At 41.7% G+C, this 19,975-nt stretch overlaps 1 protein-coding gene across 2 annotated transcripts in view; it reads left to right on the top strand.

Moving 5' to 3' along the window:
- Window positions 1–19,975, top strand: part of pi4kaa (phosphatidylinositol 4-kinase, catalytic, alpha a) — a 51,569-nt gene that overhangs the window by 25,149 nt on the left and 6,445 nt on the right. Inside the window, exons 25-49 of one of the 2 annotated variants that reach the window (XM_031301219.2) lie at window positions 605–729; window positions 1,878–1,959; window positions 2,064–2,147; window positions 2,294–2,383; window positions 3,159–3,278; window positions 4,269–4,361; window positions 5,366–5,522; window positions 6,674–6,801; window positions 6,901–7,059; window positions 7,783–7,934; window positions 8,168–8,275; window positions 9,021–9,148; window positions 10,079–10,234; window positions 10,636–10,715; window positions 10,818–11,017; window positions 11,373–11,460; window positions 11,920–12,087; window positions 12,748–12,801; window positions 12,926–13,046; window positions 14,048–14,177; window positions 14,272–14,342; window positions 16,774–16,846; window positions 17,238–17,418; window positions 17,507–17,611; window positions 19,038–19,163. In XM_031301219.2, coding sequence (XP_031157079.1) covers window positions 605–729; window positions 1,878–1,959; window positions 2,064–2,147; window positions 2,294–2,383; window positions 3,159–3,278; window positions 4,269–4,361; window positions 5,366–5,522; window positions 6,674–6,801; window positions 6,901–7,059; window positions 7,783–7,934; window positions 8,168–8,275; window positions 9,021–9,148; window positions 10,079–10,234; window positions 10,636–10,715; window positions 10,818–11,017; window positions 11,373–11,460; window positions 11,920–12,087; window positions 12,748–12,801; window positions 12,926–13,046; window positions 14,048–14,177; window positions 14,272–14,342; window positions 16,774–16,846; window positions 17,238–17,418; window positions 17,507–17,611; window positions 19,038–19,163 — 2,979 coding nt within the window. Of the gene's footprint in view, window positions 1–604; window positions 730–1,877; window positions 1,960–2,063; window positions 2,148–2,293; window positions 2,384–3,158; window positions 3,279–4,268; window positions 4,362–5,365; window positions 5,523–6,673; window positions 6,802–6,900; window positions 7,060–7,782; window positions 7,935–8,167; window positions 8,276–9,020; window positions 9,242–10,078; window positions 10,235–10,635; window positions 10,716–10,817; window positions 11,018–11,372; window positions 11,461–11,919; window positions 12,088–12,747; window positions 12,802–12,925; window positions 13,047–14,047; window positions 14,178–14,271; window positions 14,343–16,773; window positions 16,847–17,237; window positions 17,419–17,506; window positions 17,612–19,037; window positions 19,164–19,975 lie in introns of both variants that reach the window. The other variant, XM_035991812.1, reaches the window with a different exon arrangement.

Raw genomic sequence — 19,975 nt, 5'->3', positions numbered from 1 at the left:
CTTTCTCCGAATTTGGTAGCCAGTTACACCCAACCTATTAACCAGTAGCAATGGACTACAGATGGAATGTAACCCTAACCCTAACATAGGGCTGTGGGAACATAGGGCTGTGGGACCATTGGGCTGTGGGACCATTGGGCTGTGGGAACATAGGGCTGTGGGACCATTGGGCTGTGGGAACATAGGGCTGTGGGAACATAGGGCTGTGGGAACATAGGGCTGTGGGAACATAGGGCTGTGGGACCATTGGGCTGTGGGAACATAGGGCTGTGGGACCATTGGGCTGTGGGAACATAGGGCTGTGGGACCATTGGGCTGTGGGACCATTGGGCTGTGGGACCATTGGGCTGTGGGAATATAGGACGTGGGAAAATAGGGCTCACCCCCTCAAAAGTGACGATTTGTTGCTTTTCTCTGATTTATGTCATTGTAAACTAAGCTTTACTAAACTTTGGTCTGTTGGTTGAAACAAAACAAGACATTTGATGACATCCCCACATGGGCATTTTCCACTACTTTCTGATTTTTTATGGGACCCAACGATTAATTGAGAAAGTAATCCGTTAGTTGCAGACCTAATCTTCATGAAATGTTATATTTTCAGCCAAAGACCAAAGCCCATGAGGAGGAGCTGGAACGCCACGCTCAGTTCCTCTTGGTCAACTTCAACCACATCCACAAGAGGATCCGCAGAGTGGCTGACAAATATTTGTCTGGCCTGGCTGAAACGTGAGAGGGCATCCATAGTACACATGCACATTTACTCAGAATACTACACCGACTCTTTTACTAACCCTTGTGTTGTCTTTCATTCGACCATGCACTTGTCCTCCTCCCGGGTCAAAACTAGGGCTGTCCCTTACGATTATTTTTGTCATTGATTAAAGGTGCAGTAGGTAAGACTTATAAAACTAACTTTCTGTCATATTTGCTGAAACTGACCCTATGTTCCAGTAGAACTACATGAAGCAGGTCATTTAAAAAAAAAATCCACCTCTCCCTGTTCAGATGCACCAATCAGGGCCGGGGGGGGGGAGGTGTCTAACTGCGTGTCAATCACTGCTCATGCACACGCATTCATTCTCCCTTGTAGGGGGAGGGGCTTAGGAGACCGTTTTGGGCTTTAGCGGAAAGGGGGGGAGGGACTGAGAAGTTGTCGATGTTCAAATTTTTTGGCTAAGTCCTGGATCTTCACAATCCTACCTACAGCACCTTTAATCTAACGATTGTTTTTTTCGATTAGTCGATTAATCTAACGATTAATTTGCATATTATTCTAAAGACTTTTGAACTAAACTTTGGAGAATCAATATTTTAACTTAAGTACTTGACATAAAACTTAAAATGGCTAGGACATGGATTTATTTCATCACTGGGGTAATATGCAGTTAAGATAATCACTGGCAAATGTATTTTTGCATCAGTGTGGGGCAAGGAAAATAATTGAAACGCAGGGCTCCAGCCTACGTAAGTGGCCTGAAGTTTATACTTGTGCGTCAGTGTGTGTGTCGATCTCTTTAAGAGAATATCAGGGCCGGCGTGTGTGGGGAGTGCGTGGTAGAGCGAGTGAGAGAGTGACGGTGATTAGCTTCGGAGCGATTAGCGACTCCAGAGGCATAGTGAGAGAAACAAAGTGCCTCCCCTGTTCTTTCTGACCACGGTGGGTGAAGTAGAGATAGAGTAGAGATCCGATCTTTTGTTGCACGTGCGAAGCGCGTTGTATGGAATCATCCATGTTTTTTGGGGTAATTAAAATGAGGTAGTTAAAAAAGAAACCCATATTTCTGATGTATATATCTGAATTTGACCTGAAGACAACACAAGGGTTAACTGTTTAAAATGCAGTAGCGTCAACAGTATTTTCTCTCTCTCCTCAGTTTCCCCCACTTGTTATGGAGCGGCCGTGTGTTGAGGACCATGTTAGACATCCTGCAGACGCTTTCCCTCTCACTCAGTGCAGTAAGAGACGTCTACTATACATCACTGTAGCATCTACCTTTTCCGTCTGCCTTCATACTGAATACACGTGTCATACCATGTCATTAATAAGGATGTTTTTGCAGGACATTCATAAAGACCAACCCTTTTACGACATCCCCGACACGCCCTACAGAATCACTGTCCCAGATACATACGAAGCCAGAGAGGTAACGTTGTTTTTATTCAGAACAAATTATTCGTCGCTTACCTTATTCAGTACTCCCCACCGTATACTTTCTTTTCTAATGTGTCTCCGTCTGTATGTGTAATTCATTTAAAATGATCAAAGACATATTGGATCTTAACATTTTAGAGCATCGTGAAGGATTTTGCTGCCCGTTGTGGGGAGATCCTTAAAGAGGCTATGAAGTGGGCGCCATCTGTGACCAAATCACACCTGCAGGTAACATTTATTTTTGAAACATTAAAGGCAGGGTTGGAAACATTTTCCAATATACCCTTTTGGGTTACACTTTACTTGAAGGTATCTACATAAGAGTGACATGACACTCTCATGAACGTGTCATAACAAGTTATGGTTATGGTTAGGGTTCATGTGTCATGATTGTGTCATGCCACTCTTATGTAGATACCTTCAAGTATATATTGTTTGAAATGGTCTTTACACTCCGATAGCAATAAATAACTTATGGGCTCTGAAAACGGAGCGAAAAAGATCCGTCATCTGTAGCTGCTGTAATCCTGTAAAAAAAAAATCGCCCGCCAGTCACTAACTCGCGGTCCACTTGGACCAATGAAATGCCTCCTTGCCCTCTGCACATACTCTACCCCTCCCATGTACGAGCCTGAGCTCGGTGCACGTCGTCACCTCCGGAGTTGCCGTAAGTCTACTGGCGAAGGGAGGAGAAAACTCAACAAAGTTGCCAATGCCACGGTTGATGAGTAAAACGGTGGTCCTTTCTCCGCTCTGCTGTGAAGCAGCGACGCAGCGGTGCTCGTGCACGTCTGTGTGTGGGTCGGAGCCAAGAGGGCAGGGGGGGAGGGATAAGACGGAGCCCTGAGGAGAAATCTTGCTAGCTTTTCAACATTACCAACCTTGCCTTTAAGTCCCATAAAATACCAAAACCTCCACATGTAAAGCCCAAATAATAAATAAAGTTTACATGGTGGACTTTAACGTGATTTTTAACCACTGATCTTAATGTTGTCTTTTTCAGGAGTATCTGAACAAACATCAGAACTGGGTGTCTGGTCTCTCTCAGCACACTGGCCTGGCCATGGCCACAGAAAGCATCCTGCACTTCGCTGGTTACAACAGACAGAGCACCACACTGGGGGTACTTCACAAACTTTTCATATGCTTAATGCTTATAAATGCTGCAAAATGAAGATATTCAACCCTTGCAGCAGTTCCAACTGTGTTGATGAAAATATTCAGAAGAACGGTTTACATACAGAAATTAGTAGCTTGGATGCCAGCCGAACTTAGCCCCGCCCACAACATTTGAAGTCGGGAAGTTCGGTCTGGACTTTATCCGTTGTGGAGCAACTATGCTCAAACCAGAGCTGTTTGGACTAATCAAATTGTCAGGGCGGGCTTTATGCGTTGATGGACAGATGATCAACTAACATAATCAACAACGTCACCAAAGAGCGCTTGGGTTGAAATTGTTTACAACTCCGTTGCTCTGATTGGTTGTAGGTCTATCCAATTGAGTGCAGAGGCATTTTCTGTCCTGGTTCGGTTGAAACACGCCCCATAATCACAGCCCAGTGGAGCAGCATCAGACTCATATTCTGACTAGAATCTGAGTATGACCACGTCAGGCTAAGACATTAGCAAAATTGGAGTCATACTTAAACATCTTGTCATTCTGTGCTTGTGCACTGCACGATATTATAAAATAGACAGCTGAATTTAGACTTCATGAGGACATTTAGTAGATTTATTTGAAAGGATAGGAGCAGAGGCCAGCGTCCCCTGTGCTCACAGTGGTCATGAGGAAAACCTCAAACTGCAAAATAATTCAAAAATACATCCCTGATGAACAAAGAACACGCTTATATCAATCCTTTCCATCTCACTATCGGAGAACAGCGGTGACGATGCTCCCTGTTGTACATCAGCTTCTAAATATCACACTAACACTGTGGCTCTTTTTGGATGTCGTGTTTCAATAAAGCCATAAGGAAAAATTATATACACAATACCTCTGAAATACAAAAAAAAACATCACCATAACAGATAGATGAAGACAGCATTGTTTGTCTTCCATGTCTGAAAAAGGTATTATAAATTTTAGTAATTCATATGTTTTCTCCTGTAGTCCACTCAGCTGTCTGAGAGGCCAACCTGTGTGAAGAAGGACTACTCCAACTTCATGGCTTCCCTCAACCTCAGGAACAGATTCGCTGGAGAGGTAATCCCACCAAATCATACCAACTGTTATGGCGATCTGCTCTGCTCTCTGTTATTGCCTCTACTGTGTCTTGATACAGCCAAATTCACAATTTAGTTGTCCTTATTTAATTATCATTTTTCTACTTCAGCCGCAAAGCACCTGTTGTCAAAATGAGCTGCAACTTGGATTCTATATGCTTGTAACAAATGTCAGCAAAATAATACTTTTGCATTAGAAATCTGGTTGCTTAGTTGATAAAAACTGTCCTGGTGCACATTGAAACCCTTTTGGATGGGAAATGCAGCCGTAGCACACGCAGAACGCGATGCAGCCCGATCCTGTGGGCATACATGATGCTACGATGTTTTATGTCTTTTTTTTTCTTTTTAGTGTGTTTTTAACCCACGTGTTGTCTTCCAGTCGACTACGCAGCTTTTTGTCATTCTGGGTCAAGATGAAAACCTTTTTTTTTTCAATGTTTTGGTCCTCTTTTTCAACACTTTTGTGGGTTTTTTGAAGCTTTTTTTTTTCCTAGGTTTTTTTGTCACTTTTTGCGATGTCTTTGTCGATTTTTTTCTTCTTTTTTTTAATGTGTTTTTTTTTTTTTTTTATCAAGTTTGTCATTTTTTCTGATGTCTGTCAATTTTTAAAAAAAGTTTTTCTTATTTTTTTTCCCACGTTTTTGAAGCATTTTTGTCACTTTTTTCAACCTTCTTTTTTTCAAATGCTATAAAATCTAATAAAATACCCAAATTAATTGAAAGTATTGAACTGATCAGTTATTTTACACTAAAGAACATTGTATGGAACCATCCACGTTATTTTGTTTGGACAATTTGTTGAAAGAAACCCAAAGGAGGATTAAATAGTTTAGTTGTTTTTTTGTGCCGCCAACTGCAGATCAAATGTCCCCTTGAGGGACAGTAAAGCTCTCTGAACTGAACTGAAACTCTGCTTAATAGATAAAAGCACTTTTATACGTGTGCCTCTCCTGCTCACATCTTTTCTATATTTGTCTGTAGGTATCGGGTATGATCCACTTCACTCAGGCAGTTCGAGGACATTGCGATCTGAGCCGGATGATGGTCAAGGAGATGGGGGAGGCTTTAGACTCTACGCAGCCGGAAGCTTTCACCGAGTCCATGTTCAAACTGGCCGCATTGCTCATCAGCTCCAAAGGTTTCACTCTTTCTCTGTGCTTTTCTGTGCTACCAACAGGACTTTAAATTCACACCCGCCAAACGCGTGTAAAAATGAACTTTGGCTTTTGGCTGGTGATGAATGAATTCTTCTACAAATTTTCAGCGCTTATTTCTACGTCCCATATTTTCTGATATAAAACAAAAATTAAAAACGGGCCAATTTCACCCGAAGTCAACACAAGGGTTAAGTAGTAAAGTTAGTTAGGAAAAAATAAACAACAAAAAATGTGGAGATATTTTTCGGGAGTTAAGAAACCAGAAGAGTAAAAGAGGAAGGCTGCAGACACAGTGGACACTGAAGATGAAAAAGGAAGGGAAAAGAAGAAAACAAGGAAAATTTGGCTAGTGGAAAATCTGATTGGCCGGTAACTTTAAAAATCTACTAGCCATGTTGGCTGGTGATCCAAAAAGTTAAAGTTCTCATATTATGTTGTTTGGCTTTTCCCCTTTCCTTTATTGTGTTATATATCTTTTTTGTGCATGTTATAGGTTTACAAAATGAAAAAGCCCAAAGTCCACCCCAAAGGGACTTACCATCTCCAACAGAAAACACTGTTCACAAACTGCTCCAAACAGCTCTATTGTAGTCCAGCCTTTACTTCAGAGACAAACGTGGTCACTTTGGAACACACGTTATAATGCTCGCCTAGCTGCTAGCATGGCACACCCTCATACTCTGCTTCTGACTGGCTAGTAGTCCTTACCCAGCTACTGTCAGGGCACGCCCTCATACTCTGCTTCTGACTGGCTAGTAGTCCTTACCTAGGTACTGTCAGGGCACACCCTCATACTCTGCTTCTGACTGGCTAGTAGTCCTTACCTAGGTACTGAGCATGTGCGACTCCCAACAAAGATGTTACAGCAGTGAGAGGTCTCACTCTGTAGCTAAAACAGAGAGCTCAACACACAGGGTGAAAAGAGGAGCTGCAGCAATGTGCAGTACAACAACAATATGGTGTTTTCTGAAAATAAAACATGTAAACCTATTCTGGTACAACCTCTAAATACAATTATGAAACTGAAAATGAGCATATTATGAGCACTTTAATTTAAAGCCCTGGCTACCACATGCAGTTCTCTTGATTTGTTGTTTGATTGCCGTTGTTTTTTCTCTTGGCTGGTTTTCAGACTGCGACCCTCAGCTCCTGCACCACCTCTGCTGGTCTCCTCTCAAGATGTTTACAGCGCACGGCATGGAAACGGCTATTGCTTGCTGGGAGTGGCTGCTGGCAGCTCGTGTTGGAGTGGAAGTACCGGTAACATAGATGGGTTTATCATTTTAGTTTTGGATTCCTTGTATTGTCGGTGCATTTGTATTGTATCTATACTATAAATCTCCTCTCTTGGCTGCTTAGTTTATGCGAGAGATGGCGGGAGCGTGGCAGATGACTGTGGAGCTTAAGATGGGCTTGTTCTCAGACGCTCAGGTGGAGGCTGATCCTCTGGCTGCATCAGAGGAAAGTCAGCCTGTCCCCTGCCCTCCAGATGTTATCCCTCACCAAATATGGATCGAGGTCAGAGGAAACTACTTGCTCTTATGAATGACTACGTTTACATGCACATAATATTCCAGTTTTTGCCCTTATTTCAAAAAAGACAATATTCCGACTTAGCTGTTTACATGGCTAATGAAAGAGAATATTCCGCTGTTATATTCCCGTTTACATGCAGCTGTGCAAAGAAAGATTTTTTTTTAAAGACCTCTACCGCTGGTGGACTTGTTGGACTGTGCAAACACACATCCTCTTTTTCATTCCTTCAACCGCCTTCTTGAAAAGGTCACCGTTCCAAAATCCAGTTGATATCCAAGTCTTTTGTTATGTTAAAAAGTAGCTGTGTTTCTCCTTATGACCATTTTAGGCATGCATCCTTGCCGCAGCCCTGCAAACTGTCGGCTGGTTGGTTTGTGTCCAACAACCATAGCAACGCACAAATCTGACCGTAAGCCATAAATAGGCAAGAGGCCGTAAACTGTCACAAACTGCAGTAAAAACCCTGATTGAGACACATTCGGAATGCGCTGTATACAGAATAATACCGGAATATCCCACGTCTTCAATTCAAAAATGCTAAATTCGGATTAAGGCCTTATTTTATATCCAAACGGAATATGCTGTTTACATGACCTGTATCTAATTCAGCATATCGTCATATTCTGAATATTAGTGTGCATGTAAACGTACTCAATCTTCTCCATTTCCGTTATCGCCTCACGTGTCTGCCTTTTCCCCCTCCAGTTTCTAGTCCAGAGGTTTGAGATAGCAAAGTATTCCAGCGCAGATCAAGTGGAGATCTTCGGCAGTTTGCTTCAACGCTCGATGTCTCTCAACGTCGGGGGGGCTAAGAGTAGCCTCAACCGACACGTCGCTGCCATTGGACCTCGTTTCAGGTACACACACACACACACACACACACACACACACACACACACACACACACACACACACACGGCTTAAAGATAATGTATGGTATGTTTTATGATCCCTATGCTTACTTACCTGTCATTTAATGTCGGTTTACCCTTTTAGGGGTCTTCACAATCAGCTTGGTTTTTAAGGAAATGAAAAAGAAGTGTAGAATTTTGCGATGCAGATGTGTTTTATGTATTTCTCTGTGCTTCAGGCTGCTGACTCTGGGTCTAGCTCTGCTCCACTCTGACGTCCTCACAAATTCAACTGTTAGAAATGTGCTCAGAGAGAAAATCTACTCTACAGCCTTTGATTACTTCAGGTACACGCACACGCACACGCACACACACACACACACACACACACACACAAATCTAAGGGTGCAACAAACATTTTCATGCAGGGTTGGGTTGGGTTAGGGTTAGGACTCGACAATAAATTAATTTATGTAATGTTTTTTCGATTACAATAATTTCGTCTATGTAATATCAGACAAAAGTGAGAAAAAAATATCCAAGGGCCTATTGCTAGTTTTTTTTCAAAACAAACCAAAGGAACAAACGATAGAAAGTAGTAAGTAAGCTGACTAACAAATATTAGCATGCTACCACGCTAAACTAAGATTGTGAACGAGGTTAACATTACCCCTGCTTAACATCACCACGTTAGCATTGTCATTGGGAGCGTGTTAGTTAATATTTATTATTATAACAGTATAAAAACTACGACAGTCCCTTTATGGACTACCAGAATCAAATGGATTGATAATGATAATAATAAATAAATAAATAAAAATAAAAAATGGATATTAAACCTGTTTCTTTGAACCTATAATTGTTTGTCCTCTGTCACTAACAGACAAGTTTGCGAACTCTAACTTGATGCACTAAAATTGATTTTTATTATTATATGTTTTAGGGGGGCTGAGATGAAATTTAGGGGGCTTGAGCCCCCCTAAAAAGGGTCTAAAATCGCCACTGTAAACCCATAATAAACAACACAACACAATAAACACAAAATAAAACCCAACTATTGATGCTCTAACTCTTCACTGTCCATCTCTCCAGCATCGCTCCAAAGTTCCCCACCCAAGGTGACAAGCAACTCCGCGAGGACATCAGCATCGTAATCCGTTTCTACGCCAGCATCCTGTCCGACAAGAAATACTTGGCAGCGTGCCACTTGGTCCCACCTGGTGAGCTTGGTACTATCCCAGCCCCGAGCACGCTCTCTGCCGGGATATTTGGATCGCTTATCGTGTCCAGCACTTCTCCTCTTTCTATCTTAAGTAAGCCTAAAGCGGTGGAGCTCGGACTGCACTGCAGCAGGGGCATGCTATTACGCGTGTCAAATTTGCCGCTGTTTGTCCTCACGTTGCTGCAGATAGATCCTGGTATCTATCTATGTTACAAACCCAGCCTTTTTATGTTTTTTTATGGCTTTTTTTATCCTCTTTATTTGATCACTCTTGCTCCTACTTTTATCTTACTCCTTATACTTTTGCAATCAGTCTGTTTTGTTCTATCCTTAATGTTAAGCAGCTGTGAGGAAAAGCGCAAATTTGTCCGCTGCATTAAGATGCATGATTATTCATCATGTCAGCCCCACCCGTCTGCCTTTCTCCTCGATTGGTCAACGTGGTATCAAAAGAAGAAACTACAAGTTAAAAAACTTGTTCCAATCCAGAAAATCTTCTCCTCTTCATTCTCGACGCCCCTGAGAAAAGACATTCTCATTCACATCGCAGCGCTTCAGGTAGACGAGTCCTCTAATCGCTGGTCCTGGATCAGATTAATCTACCTTCAGCCCCGCTGTGCATTAACAAGACAAAATAATATCTGACCCAGTATCAGTGGTTCAAGTGCAACCTCTACCTCCATGTAAATGCCGCTGGTTGTCCCTGCTTTCAAAATGCATGACCATCACAACAAGCAGAGGACTGACTCACGCAGCTCATTCGCTCTTCCAAATCTCCCTCACCATCGATCATATTGTGGATGTTTTTCGCTGTTTATACATCATAACAAGAAACTTCAACCTGTGCTTTCTCTTGTTCAGGATTTCCTATATGAGTTTGTTTGTGCTCGTGTCTTGGTCACGCTAAATCTTTTTGTTATGTGAGCAGATAATCAGGACCCGTCCCTGAACAGTCTGTCGGTGATGAACGCCGCCGACCTCAGGAGCAACATGGACTCCAGTGCTCGCTCCCAGCAGAGCGGCCAGGGATGGATCAACACCTACCCGCTGTCTAGTGGCATGTCCACCACATCCAAGAAATCAGGTACTGCTTAAAGTCAGCATGTCACAGTGGAAGGAGTCAGTGTGTGGAACAATGTTAAAACCAAAGAATCTCAGACAAGCATTATTTAAAAAAAAACTAAAACAATTACAGCAAATATGTTGAGTAAATACAGTGAAATGTATTAATTCTGTTTTTGTTCCGTTCTTTTGTGACTGGTAAGGGGTTGAGGGGGGGGAGGGAAGAGTTTTTTTAATTAAATATTCGTTTTGTCAGGGGGCCAAATTATATAAGATGAATCTTCTTTCAGACAGTTCCTGGGCTGTAACCAATGATATTTCCCAATTTCATTGAGAACACAAATGCACACAAGAACACGGATGGAGAAACGCTTAAAAACCTAATCTGACACACGGTTTGACTGTCTCTTCTTTACGTCATAGGATTGTCCAAGAAGAGCAACAGAGGAACGCAGCTCCACAAATACTACATGAAACGCAGGACTCTGTTGCTGGCTTTACTGGTGAGGGCTAAAATAATGAATTGTCATTTTCTAGTTTAGAACCTACGGCTCTTTATCTTCATGCTCTTCTCTTTCCCTCCGTGTCCTCTCTTGTCTCTCCAGGCCAGTGAGATCGAGCGCTTGACGACTTGGTACAACCCCCTCTCCACTCAGGAACTGGCAATCGCCACGGAGCAGTCGGTGGAAACCAGCATCGCCAACTGGAGGTCCAAATACATCAGTCTGACGGAGAAACAGTGGAAGGACAACGTCAACCTGGCCTGGGGTATCGCACCCTACCTAGCTATGCAGTTACCAACCAGGTTATCTCTCTCTCTCTCTCTCTCTCTCTCTCTCTCTCTCTCTCTCTCTCTCTCTCTCTCTCTCTCTCTGTTTGTGTTATACATTTCCCAAATACTTCTTAAAGGTGCAGTAAGCAATGCTAAGATTGTTGGTATTTGAACTCCACTGCCAAACAAATACAGTTGTAAAAGGTTGGTTGTAAAATGTGAATGCAGTCCCAAAGCAGATTTTCCTTTTGCTTTGTTTGCTGGTGTTTGTGACTTTGTTCTTTCATTTATTTATATCAATAAAGACTTAAGTTGGGGGGGAGGAAAGAAGAAGAAAAATAACAGCCAGACTGTAGATAATTTGTTTATTTCTAACTTTGGTTTCCAGATTTAAGAATGACGCCATTGTTGCTGAAGTGACCAGGTTGGTGCGACTGGACCCCGGAGCTGTCAGTGATGTTCCTGAGGCCGTCAAGGTAAGATCACTGAGTATAAAGAGCTTTGACTTTTTAAACAAATACAGGGATATAATACAGTCCCAACAGCCAAACACGCATACTCACACAAACATACATAAACATGAAGAAATAATTGCTTTACACATACACATCACAAATCCAGCAGTGTTTCCCCTATCATTGTTTTGGGGGGGGGCGGCATACGCTCCGCTAACGGTCCGCATACATTACACGTTTAATATAGCCAAAGTCTCACCAAAATCCTTGGGGAAACACTGTCCAGCGTACACAAAGTATACATTACCAGTGACCTTCTTTCGCCAATGTCCATAGTTTGCTCAGAGTGGGTCAATAATAGATGTTAATTATTGAAAACACATTATGCATTGCAATATTCAGGATCAGAGCTTTGGACATTTTGAATATGATTCCTAATAAAAAAAATTATATTTTCTTGCCCTATTTTGTACCCCCTAGTTCCTGGTGACGTGGCACACTATTGACGCCGACTCTCCTGAGCTGAGCCACATCCTGTGCTGGGCTCCAGCAGACCCGCCCACTGGTCTGTCCTACTTCAGCAGCATGTACCCTCCTCATCCTCTCACCGCTCAGTACGGGGTTAAAGTGCTGCGCTCCTTTCCTCCAGTAAGTCTCGTGGGATTTTTGCAGTAAAGAAAATACAACTTTGGGAAAATCACAGCTCTGCTTTTTTCTAATTCAAGTTTGTTTTTATTATTTTCAAACATGGTACAGAAACCGCTTAGGTGGTACAAAATGTGGAAAATACAGGTCAGATAGAGAGATGGCATGTCAATAAAGGCAAAGTCAAAGGGGTTCTTGTTTAAAAGAAATTGAAAATACAATTGTACATACTAAACATGCATACAATGGCGTCTGTTACCTGACACATGAGGAGAGAAGGAAAAGACATCAAAAATAATAATATAAAAGAATATATGTAATTTATATACATATGCATAGATACAGACATTCTGTACATGTACACTTATACACATATTGATAATAGTGCGCTAGGTAATCACAGCTCTCTCTTTTTCTTTCTTTTTTAAAGATCTTTTTTTTTTAATTTTTAGGCCTTTATTAAAAGGACAGCCGAAGACATGAAAGGGGGAGGGAGAGGGGGAATGACATGCAGCAAAGGGCTGCAGGACGGAGTCAAACCCGCGGCCCGCTGCGTCGAGAAGTAAACCTCTATATATGGGCGCCCTCTCTACCAACTGAGCTATCTGGGCGCACAATCACAGCTCTCTTAACATTACATTTGTTTTGTTTTTCTCTTCTTAGGATGCCATCTTGTTCTACATTCCTCAGATTGTTCAGGCTCTCCGTTATGACAAGGTAAACATGAACAACAAGAGCTTTTAACGCTTAGTTAACGGAAGTGAATTAGCAACTTTTGATAATGATTTAATCGTCATTTATGAAGCTGTAGTGATAAACGCTGCCACTCTGTCCTGCTCAGATGGGTTATGTGAGAGAGTACATCCTGTGGGCGGCTCAGAAGTCTCAGCTGCTCGCCCACCAGTTCATCTGGAACATGAAGACTAACATCTTCATGGACGAGGAGGGACACCAGAAAGACCGTGAGTAGAGACTCACTAAATCACAGTCAACTCCAATGCTTCCACTGTGAGCGAGAGCAACAGTGGTGTTAAAGTGCTCATATTATGCTTTTTGGATTTTTCCCTTTCCTTTATTGTGTTACCGGTATATATCTTTTTGTTATAGGTTTACACAATGACAAAGCCCAAAGTATATAAATAATAAAGGGAAAAAGCCAAAAAGCATAATATGAGCACTTTAAATCATCTGAATCCTCCTTCAGTAGCACTCAGGTTAATGCAGCTGATGTGTGGTACATTACAAACTCTGTCCTCATTTGCCTCATTTTATTTCTTGTCATTTTCAGTAGTCAACTATTTATTCAGTCATTCCATTTCTTCATTAGTATACACATGACATGAGATGTACTCATATTTTTTCATCTGTACTCAAATTTTTTCTGGCTACTGTAAAATGATTTCCGGGATTGTTCATGTTCCGCCGGATGTCCTTCATTTCGGCCGGATGTCCGTCCCCTTCCTCTTTCTTTGCGTTGGCGTTCTAACCTCCGGTGGATTTCTGAGGACTATGGTTAACTGCTCCTCCGATCTCTGCAGGGTAAATCCAGACAGCTAGCTAGACTATCTGTCCAATCTGAGTTTTCTGTTGCACGACTAAAACAACTTCTGAACGAACACGTTCCACCAAAACAAGTTCCTTCCCTGAGGCTATTTTCTCAGCGGCTCCGTTGCTCCATGCGGAGCTTGGCGCCGCCCAAGATGATTGTGATTGGTTTAAAGAAATGCCAATAAACCAGAGTAAGTTTTTCTCCCATCCAGGAATGCTGTGTGGACTAGCCAGACCCTCCTCCGCAGCGCTGTGGAGGAAGGTCTGGCAATGCGAGACTAAAAATGATGAAATATATTTTCCTTTTTAATGTGTAATTATATGGTCTGCCTCATGGGAAAACCCTTCTCAGGCCTAATTCAATCAAATGAAGTTGATGTGATCACATTTCTTCCTGCCTCATTAACCTGTGTAGCCGACATCGGGGAGCTGTTGGAGCAGATGGTGGAGGAGATCACCGGTTCTCTGTTGGGTCCGGCCAAAGACTTCTACCAGAGAGAGTTTGACTTCTTCAACAAGATCACCAACGTGTCCGCCATTCTTAAGTAAATCCATCACCATTACTTTTATCATCAAATCATTAGCGAACAAGTGAATGTTTTGGTGTAATTTAAAGTCTGATTTCTCTTTATTTTCCAGGCCGGTTCCAAAGGGAGAGGAGAGAAAAAGAGCCTGTCTCAAAGCTCTGTCGGATATCAAAGTCCAGTCAGGTAACGCTCTCTTCCATGTAGGCACGGGCCGATATAAGATTCTGGCGGTTTGATAACCTTCAACAAAAAGATCACGCTTTCACGGTCTTGCAATTACAGCTTTAAAATGTATTATTTTGAAATGTCTGGGTAAGAAAACAACTTTTCTGGGCAACCTCTAGCTCACCCAGTAAGAGCGTGCGCCCCATGTAGGCTGAGTCCTTTGCAGCGGCCCTGGTTCGAGTCCGACCTGCGGCCCTTTGGTTTGTGTCATAACCCCATCTCTCTCCCACCTTTCTTGTCTATCTACTGTCACTATCAAATAAAGGGAAAAGCCTCCAAAGAAATTCTTAAAAAATACTTTTCTTTCATTGAACACAATGTATTTTATTTTGAAACACACTGCACACTGGCAGGGAGACGGATTTCTAAATTGCACTTTCTGTCCTTGACGACTCATAAAAAAACAGCTCATAACGCAGGAACGATATGTTGGAAAATGTTAGTGGTTTTGAAACCAATAACCGGCCCATGCCTATTTCCACTGCAGGTCTGAATGGATGAATAAACACAGCTGACAGTAAATTGTGCTGCAGTGAAAATTAGTTTTTTTGTTTTTTTTTAGCTCAACACCTTGACGTTATACAACATTCAAAATTACACACTTGTATTTTATTGGACACATTCTTCTGACGTAATAATTCAGACATATTTGAAAATAGAAAGACAGAAAAACACATTAAAGGACATCTATATGAACAAAAACGACCCAAACACCTTTATATTCTCTTATATTGTGTTAAAGGGTAACTACCGTTTTTTTTCAACCCTATTTTCCTATGTTTTTGTGACAGATGGGAACAACAACAATAGAGCGATAAACCTCTGAGACCTTTTTTGTTAACCAGAAACTGCTCTAGTGCAGTTGCTAGCGCTAATCCCACCAGACTCCATTTAAAAAAAACAATACTTTTAGCGTGTATAGAGCCAATGTATTTTCACGTTAATCGGTAAACTATGTGTTTATTTCAACCAAAACTAGAGTTGTGATGGTTGGAAAAGTGGAAAGACAACCCAAAACAGCTTTTCAAAGTTTTATTTTGTTTCTGTCGACTTTGAATGAAGTGTATTTTACGATGCTAAAATAACAGTTTATTTACATGGAGTCTGGTGGGTTTAGCGAACGCAATTTTGCGGATGGTTTTATGTTTAAAAAAAAAAGGATCTTACTCTTTAACAGAAAGGTCGCCCTGCTTAGACATCCTTTCCATAATGTTGTCGGACACTTAGAATATTAATCTGAGCCTGTCAGTGGCAAACCGAGCACTTTTCTGAAGGTAATTACAAGCTGGACAATTGCTCCATTAACTTACATTGTAGCTTGTTTTGCTGCTGCTGACTACAGCGATCTCTCTTAATACTGGACCAATGTCAAAGATTGTTGTTCCCATCAGTTCACTTAGACACAAAAACATAGGAAAATAGGGTCCAGGTTGAAAAAAAAACGGTAGTTACCCTTTAACTAATATCCCAAGCACTCTCTTAGATTCATCCTAAATGTACAGTATGTTGGAACATTATCCCAAATTTGACTCGTTTTCCTTTTACGTAAAAATGAGCCTGACCATTATATCTTCAAAAGAAGCTCTTCCAATTACATAAAAATGAGCCTGGACGCTACAATAAAACCTGTTTCTGAACGACCAAAGTCTGCTTTAGTAAACCTCGGTGGCATAAGACATTTATCCCCTAACAGAGACATTCATGGGAATTCAGATAGAGACACCACACTGCTCTAAAATTGTCTCTCTAGTGATCACAGATATGTTATACATATTCCTGTTTCCATCCACTTTTTGGTAGATATTTTCTCTGTGCAGATTAAAGGGTTATTCCATGTGGTCTCTGTTTGTATTGTGATATTCCCAACAATTTTGTGGGCCCTTGTCCGTCGTGTAATTGAAGTAAATTAAAGGTGCAGTAGGTAAGACTTATAAAACTAACTTTCTGTCATATTTGCCGAAACTGACCCTATGTTCAAGTAGAACTACATGAAGCAGGTCATTTAAAAATAACTCTGGCTCCTCTGGCACCACCTACAGCCTGGAGTACGATTTGCAAAAATCCACCTCTCCCTGTTCAGATGCACCAATCAGGGCCGGGGGGGGGGTGTCTAACTGCGTGTTAATCACTGCTCAGGCACACGCATTAATTCTCCCTTGTGGGGGGAGGGGCTTAGGAGACCGTTTTGGGCTTTAGCAGAAAGGGGGGGAGGGGCTGAGAAGTTGTTGATGTTCAAATATTTTGGCTAAGTCCTGGATCTTCACAATTCTACCTACAGCACCTTTAAGTGTGAATAATGTCAATATTTGTCACTATAAAACAGAAAGTGCAACGTCAATGTGAGTCTCTGAACACATCCTTCTGTTGTCTCTTTCTTGGTGTTTTCTAGGCTGTTACCTACCAAGTAACCCTGAAGCCATAGTGCTGGACATCGACTACAAGTCTGGAACACCCATGCAGAGGTAAAGGAGGCAGTTTTGCTTCTGAAACATCAGGGATCTATGTGTATTTTCAGGGTTTCCGCAGGGTCTTAAAAAATATTGTGTTCTAGGTCTTAAATAATTTCAACCAGGTCTTAATTTTCCTACGTCCATGTAACGCTAATCAGCTTTCGTGTTATTGGCGCGGATTGTACCACAGACATAAAACAGATTTTATTCTCAGCTTTGTGGAAGTGCAGGTTTAGCGATACTGAAACAATTGTATTTAGGGCCTCAGTTGATGTTGTGAAGGTCTTAAATATCATTCATAATGGTCTTAAAAGGTCTTTAAAAAGTCTTAAATTTGACGGTGAAACCTGCAGAAACTGCGTATTGTGTTTATCTCATGGGAGTGCGTTCTCTGTCGTCCCAGTGCTGCCAAGGCGCCCTACCTGGCCAAGTTTAAGGTGAAGCGCTGCGGGGTGAGTGAACTGGAGAGGGAGGGGCTCCGCTCTACCACGGACTGTCTGGAGGACGGAGAGGAGAACCCAGACGGATCGCGCAGGATTTGCTGGCAGGCTGCCATCTTTAAAGTGGGAGACGACTGCAGACAGGTACCTCTCTGAACTCATTCAAAGGGATATTTCAGAGAAAGGAGACTTTGGCTTCTCTTTTGACCCGTCTGCTTTTCTCTGTCTCCAGGACATGCTCGCTCTGCAGATCATTGGACTCTTTAAGAATATTTTCCAGCTGGTAGGCCTGGATCTGTTTGTCTTCCCCTACAGAGTGGTGGCCACTGCACCGGGGGTAAGACTCCAAGGATTTTCTTATCTCTTATCTATCCCTCCTCTCTACAGCTACATTTGTTTACAGCCTGGATCTTATTTTAGTAATTTGGGCCATCCTTTCCTTAATGAATGAATGAATTAATTTTTTTTTATCTGTAGAACTTATATGAAATATGTATGTTCATTTGTAATTGGTGGCAAGGATGAAGAGCTGTCTTTCATTTCAATGTTAGGTGGGTTCCTTCCAGGCCTTAGGTTTTTTTATGCATTTTCTTATGTTTTTGTAAATTACTTATTTTTAAATTTTTATTTTATATGCACAAATAAAGATATATATATATATATATATATATGGCTTTACATTACATTACATTACATGTCATTTAGCTGACTTTTTTTTTTATCCAAAGCGACTTACAATTGCTTTATATCGGAGGTTGCACACCTCTGGAGCAACTAGGGGTTAAGTGTCTTGCTCAGGGACACGTTGGTTGATGTATCACAGTGGGAATCGAACCCGGGTCTCCCACACCAAAGGCATGTGTCATATCTACTGCACCATCACCACCCGCTGTGGCTTAACACAGTCGGAACACAATATTAAAGACTTTTTTTTGCAGGTGAAAACAAATGTGAAAATACATTAAATGTCCGTCAAAATCATTCTTTGCTCGGTAAAGATTGACCCAAAGATAATCTCTATAATACAGTAAATGCTGGCAATGAAAAGCTTGTGTAATAATGTCATTAATTGACATTGTTTTTTATTTCCCAAAAAGTAGTTTAGATACCTAAATGGCTCAAACTAGAGACATGTTTAACACCTCTTATCACTTGTGTGTTTTGACTTTTTATTCCATGTCGTTCCATCCCGTTATCTCAACAATGACACGGGTTAACAAATCATAATCCATAGCATTGATGGCCATCTGTGCAAATACATCTGATGCTACTGGACACATCTTCAGTGATGTTCCTGGAATCATTGGGTGTTTCGGGTCTTTCAACATCATACACCCTCCTCCAGGTGACCCAGCTGAGGCTGATCAGACCCCAGCTTGTGTCCAGTTGGCAAATCTAGCTACTCTGCCCCCAAGGATCTCCTCTCTTTAGCCAGAGCCATCTTGAGGCTTTCTCTGCCGCTTCGGTGGTATTGTGGATGGCTCTTCTCCTTCTCACTCCATCGATGCCTAACACGCTGAAGGCTCTAAACAGTGATCGGGCTACAAAGCCCCTGCTTCCAACCTCTATTGGGAAACACCTTGCTCTCCATCCGGCTTGTCGACACTCGCTAACCAGTCCCTCGTACTTGGCAAGCTTCCTTCCAAACGGTCCTCCCAAGGGACTGTTAGCTCCAACAGAACCACTTGTTTGGTGGATCAAAACTTTGCAAATGTAGAACTTTATTTTCATATTTAGGTATTAAGCGATCCTGTTTTCCTCAGTGTGGCGTGATCGAGTGCATCCCAGACTGCAAGTCCAGAGACCAACTCGGCAGACAGACAGACTTCGGGATGTACGATTACTTCCGTAACCAGTACGGCGATGAATCCACCCTGGCCTTCCAGAAGGTACGGAGCCTTTTTTTTTTTTGTAACTTACATTTTTATTGAGTTTTCACATGCATATAGACAAAACAATACTGCAAATAAGGAACAAAATAAAATAACAATAGTAATAACACTAACAAACTGTCTGGAGCTGTTCCACTATTCAGTCCACTATTCTATTCAGCATTTGTTCAGTTGGTGTCACGTCTCGTATAAATGTTCCATTTTTCCCAGTTCTTTTCAAATACATCCTCTTTGACTCTCAAAAGGTATGTCAATTTTTCCATAACATTTCCAACCACTGGTTCTGTTTTGGGATATTTACATTGAGCCAGTTTCTTGTGACCACTTTCTTACTGGCTGCAAGTAATACTTTAGTCAAGTACAGATCTTCTTTCATTACAACCTTCTCAATGTTGCCAAGGTACATCACTGGACAAGTATTTGGGATTTCATATCCCAAAACATTTTTTACAACTAAATTAACATTTTGCCAGTATGTCCTCATTTTTGTACAGTTCCAGAAGATGTGTGCATGGTCTGCTTCCACACTCCCACACAGTCTCCAGCAGTTTTGTTGTATAGCGAGTTGCCTAGATTTTATTTTTGGTGTTATAAAATAGCGAGTTAGGTTTTTTCCAGCAGAACTCCCTCCATATTAATGAATTTGTAGATGTACATTGTGTCTCACACATGTGATACCATTCCTCCTCTTGTATTTGGATCTTTAGTTCTGTTTCCCATTTTGCTTTTATATAGAGTGTTGTTTCCCCCCTGCTCTCACCCAAAGCTTGATAGAAAGCAGAGATGGGCCGAGACTCCTTCTGTTTGTA

The sequence above is a fragment of the Sander lucioperca genome, chromosome 14 (genome assembly GCF_008315115.2).
Source record: "Sander lucioperca isolate FBNREF2018 chromosome 14, SLUC_FBN_1.2, whole genome shotgun sequence".
Taxonomy (NCBI): Eukaryota; Metazoa; Chordata; class Actinopteri; order Perciformes; family Percidae; genus Sander; species Sander lucioperca.
This window is presented reverse-complemented; position numbering and strand designations above follow the sequence as displayed.